At 42.3% G+C, this 5,000-nt stretch overlaps 1 protein-coding gene across 5 annotated transcripts in view; it reads right to left on the bottom strand.

The window, feature by feature from the left end:
- The window catches only part of megf6b (multiple EGF-like-domains 6b), a 73,270-nt gene that overhangs the window by 31,153 nt on the left and 37,117 nt on the right, over positions 1 to 5,000 (bottom strand). The window contains exon 1 of one of the 5 annotated variants that reach the window (XM_047810594.1): positions 626 to 785. The exons of the other annotated variants lie outside the window; for them this stretch is intronic. Coding sequence (XP_047666550.1) covers positions 626 to 695 — 70 coding nt within the window. The 5' untranslated portion in view covers positions 696 to 785. Of the gene's footprint in view, positions 1 to 625; positions 786 to 5,000 lie in introns of those variants that run through there. 5 annotated transcript variants of the gene reach the window in all.

Below are 5,000 nucleotides of genomic sequence, written 5' to 3'. Positions count from 1 at the left end.
CAACCATCTAGGGATCTTCTGCATTAAGATACAACCATCTAGGGATCTTCTGCATTAAGATACAACCATCTAGGGATCTTCTGCATTAAGATACAACCATCTAGGGATCTTCTGCATTAAGATACAACCATCTAGGGATCTTCTGCATTAAGATACAACCATCTAGGGATCTTCTGCATTAAGATACAGCCATCTAGGGATCTTCTGCATTAAGATACAACCAACTAGGGATCTATAGTTTAAAGTTCTTCATCCATTCAGGTTGCTCTGCTATGCTAGGACAGATGTATTCGACAACATTTCTCTCTAAGCATGATCAACACGTTCACGTGTCTCTCCCCTTCAGTATAAACAACATGTTCTCACTGCTTTCTCTCCAAACAAAACCTGTGGCCACTTAAAATAAAATCCAGCCATTAAAAAGCCAATAAAAGCTTCGCTCCCTCCAAAAGGAATGAAAGAGGTCAGTGTTATACAGCATCAGCTCTCTAACGCATAACACTGCAATAACCAGGTTTCAACGCAGAACCTCTGCATGAGACGCCGCAAAGTCCAGCTTTCATTGGCGATGGCTTCAGAGCCATTCTTTGTAAAGGAGCACCAAATGGGACTCAGATTAGCTTACAGAAGGACTCGGAGACATCTTCATCCTCATCGATCGATGGTAAAACAAAGCGGTTTCCATAAAGCTCCATAATGATGCTTTGCTAGTTAACTTCTTTGTGTGTACGCCAATGTTTTCTCTAATGATATAAAAACAAATTCAGGGTCACGTGTGAGAACTTCCACTGACCTCCTGCTGTTGGTTTTGGACTGGGAAGTAAATTTGGGTTTAAATTGTAACCACTTGTCAAATTAAACTTATGGTAAATATGGAAATACAGTCAGTGTATTATTATGAAACACAGCAGGTTTGGGGTTTACCTTCCGAAATAGACTAACACTTTGACAAAAGGAGTTAAATCTGCTGCTATCCCATTTAGGGTTGACTGTAGAGATGAATCCAGGGTTGGATGTAGGGTTGGATGTAGGGATAAATGTAGGGCTGGGTGTAGGGCTGAATACATGGTTGGAGGAAGTGCTGGATGTAGGGTTGGATGTAGAGATGGATATTTATATAAATCCAGGCCTGGATGTAAAGCTGGATATAGGGTTGGATTTAGGGTTAGATGTAGGGCTGGATGTAGGGCTGGATATAGGGTTGGATGTAGGGTTAGATGTAGGGTTGGGTGTAGGGCTAGATGTAGGGTTGGGTGTAGGGTTGGATGTAGGGTTGGGTGTAGGTTTGGGTGTAGGGTTAGATGTAGGGTTGGGTGTAGGGTTGGATGTAGAGTTGGCCATAGGGTTGGCCGTAGGTTTGGATAAAGGGTTGGGTGTAGGGTTGGCTGTAGAGTTGGCTGTAGGGTTAGATGAAGGGTTGGATGAAGGGTTGGATGAAGGGTTGGGTGTAGGGTTGGCTGTAGGGTTGGATGTAGGGCTGGATGTAGAGTTGGGTGTAGGGTTGGGTGTTGGGTTGGATGTAAAGTTGGGTGTAGGGTTGGATGTAGGGTTGGATGTAGGGTTGGATGTAGAGTTGGGTGTAGGGTTGGATGGAGTTGGGTGTAGGGTTGGATGGAGTTGGGTGTAGGGTTGGCTGTAGGGTTGGATGTAGGGCTGGATGTAGAGTTGGGTGTAGGGTTGGGTGTAGGGTTGGATGTAAAGTTGGGTGTAGGGTTGGATGTAGGGTTGGATGTAGGGTTGGATGTAGGGTTGGGTGTAGAGTTGGGTGCAGGGTTGGATGGAGTTGGGTGTAGAGTTGGGTGTAGGGTTGGATGGAGTTGGGTGTAGAGTTGGGTGTAGGGTTGGATGGAGTTGGGTGTAGAGTTGGGTGCAGGGTTGGATGGAGTTGGGTGTAGAGTTGGGTGTAGGGTTGGATGGAGTTGGGTGTAGAGTTGGGTGTAGGGTTGGATGGAGTTGGGTGTAGAGTTGGGTGTAGGGTTGGATGGAGTTGGGTGTAGAGTTGGGTGTAGGGTTGGATGGAGTTGGGTGTAGAGTTGGGTGTAGGGTTGGCCATAGGGTTGGATGTAGGAATGGATGTAGAGTTGCGTGTAGAGTTGGGTGTAGGGTTGGCAATAGGGTTGGATGTAGGAATGGATGTAGAGTTGCGTGTAGAGTTGGGTGTAGGGTTGGCCATAGGGTTGGATGTAGGAATGGATGTAGTATGGCCATGTAAACACTTGATGCATTCTCAACATTGAGATAAAGCCTCCATCTATCCCATGCAGTGTGGAGCGACAGGCCGTATGGGAGGTTCACTGGGAGGTCATTTACTACATCACCTCATTACACAACACTGTAAATGTCGTCTGTTCTCACACTAAATATGCTACACATCACATCACAGGCTTCGGGACGACGCAGGTTCAGTAGACACAAAAACTTTACAAACCCCAGCTGTTATAGCGCCGATGTTTATTGTCACATAAAAAATAAACCAAGATAAATCAAGAACATTAAGTGAAAAGTAATCAGAAATAATAATAATCAGCGTACAACATGCAGGATGTAGAGATGGATATTTATATAAGTATTTATATAAATTATATCAGTGGCAAGATTGTGAGGAACCCTGAACTGTGATCTGTGATGTTTAACCTCCTTTTGGTTTCATCCGACTGCTCCAGAGCTCACGGGGTTTTATATTCGAAAGTTACAGTAACAATAAAGCTGGCGTTCTCTCACTCACCTGGTCTCAGGTAGCTCATGCTGAACCTGTTATATGCAGTGAAGCACGGTGGCTTGTAGCAGTCCCTAAAACTACGCCAGGAAGAAGAAGAAGAAGAAGAATACACCGAATAAACAAAGCTGAGATGAAGCCCGGTAAAGAGAAAAGGAATCAGAAGCCAGATGTACGACGGCATGTCGACGACCGCTTCAGTCCCTGTGATGGACACTGATAGGTTGTGTGGACCGAGAAGACACCAGGAGTCAGGAATGTGTCTTTCCTTTCAGTTCTCCCTCACTCTTATATAGCTTTACTCATTCTCTCTCTCTCTCTCTCTCTCTCTCTCTCTCTCTCTCTCGCTCTCTCTCTCTCTCTAGTCCCCTCCTTTTCTACAGTATAACTTCGCACTCCTTTAACCGAAGGCCAATTACACACAGTTAGGAAGATTTTCAGCTTTGTCTTAAACACAAATTTACCCCAAAGGTATCTGAGTGAAATCCCAGGCTTTGCTCTGCTCTCTGCTCACAGAAGGTGGCTTCATTTATAAAGGATTTAAAACTCCATTCTTTTACCCAAAACAAAGCTCAAACAACTTAAAATAAATCAAATACATATATATTAGGCTGTAAAATGACTTCATCTGTTGTAATATTGTCACTACATAAAAATTCCATTTTAGTCTGTGTGTATTTTGTGATCTCAGTACATTATTGCCTTTTATATATATATAAGTAAAATGCTGTGAAACATTAGCGTGTACATTTTGCTTGTCTAATCTAAATAAATAAAATAATAAATCTGTTCGTTTTCATATTTAATTCTTAATTACATTTATATGCTTAAAGGTGGGGTGTAAAATGTTTGAAAGCCAATGTTGACATATAAAATCACCAAAACAAACACGCCCCTAACCCAAACGGGCCCCACCCCTGTATCGATAGCTCCGCCCACACATACATACGTAACCCAGGCGACTAACAGAAAGAAACGTGTCTTTATCATAGCTGAAGGGAAGAACAATACGATTGTAGATAAACAAACAAGCAAAAATGCCACACAAGCATAATGATGTAAAGGACAAAGGCATATATTAGTTCTGTGTAACAAAGCAAAACCAACGTTACTCACCTATCGAGAAGGAAAAAAGCGCCTCGGCGTCTTAAGTAAAGTCGGCCACATATTCACAGGTCGGAGTTTCCCGAGTCGATAACTCCTGAGCTAAACGCTGTTACTACACAAAAGGCGGTTGTAGCTGCCTCTCTACATTACTACGATAGAAAAGAGGTGTTGTTTGTGTAGTAACAGCGTTTAGCTCAGGAGTTATTGACTCGGGAAACTCCAACCTGTGAATATGTGGCCGACTTCCTGCTCCTTCAGTTCTCTCCAGCGCTGGAAAGCTGATCCTATATTAACACGTCCTACTTCTTGTCCTTATCGTAAGTCTTTCTTCTCTTTCTTTCTTTGTTTTTATCCTCCATGTCGATGTTAAAACCGCTTTCTGCTAACGTCACACATGCGCACTGAACACTTTCTCCGCCACATATCGACAAGCCCCGCCCCTTTCTGCTTATTGGCTACACGTTTGTTTTGTATTTGTTTGTTTTGAATTTAATTGTTCGGCCCAACGTTTTCAGTTTTCTGAAACATTTTTTAAACATCGGAGACCCCACCTTTAAACATGTGGGAAACATTATTTTTCAATAATGTACACTTCATTAAGGTAGAACATTTGTATTTGCGTGACTAAAAGCAGAGCTTTGTGATCTCGGTCGTGTTCTCAGCCACGTGGAGCCTGATTTCAGTCATAAGCAGCTGACATGGAGTCGGGAATTACATCATACTTACAAAGGCAGAAAGACGAGGAATGAACACGACACGCTTTAGCGTAATGAATTTCCCACAAACTCTCGATATGATGGCAGTAATTGGTGTGATGAGAAGATATTCGGTCCCCAGACAGACAGATAAACGCAGCCCGGTCTCTGACCCTGGATTCCTGCACAGACCACTTTTATTTGTGTCTCTGATTAAAATGTGGCTCATTTTTAATAGCAGAAACTTAAACACAAAACGTTTCAATCTGTTTTTTCGATAATCGTCGCCACGCAGACCAAAACTCTGCTTTTTACCTTATTATTAAAGTACATCTGATTTTTAATAGCTACGACTTCAGTTATATTTCTTCATATTTCCTATTACTATGTATTTTTACTCCTTTATACACCTTCGGTTATTTTCCTTCAAAATTCTTTACAATTTAAATGATAATCATTAACATATTTACATTAACATTTAA

This window comes from Tachysurus fulvidraco, chromosome 2, assembly GCF_022655615.1.
Source record: "Tachysurus fulvidraco isolate hzauxx_2018 chromosome 2, HZAU_PFXX_2.0, whole genome shotgun sequence".
Classification (NCBI taxonomy): Eukaryota; Metazoa; Chordata; class Actinopteri; order Siluriformes; family Bagridae; genus Tachysurus; species Tachysurus fulvidraco.
This window is presented reverse-complemented; position numbering and strand designations above follow the sequence as displayed.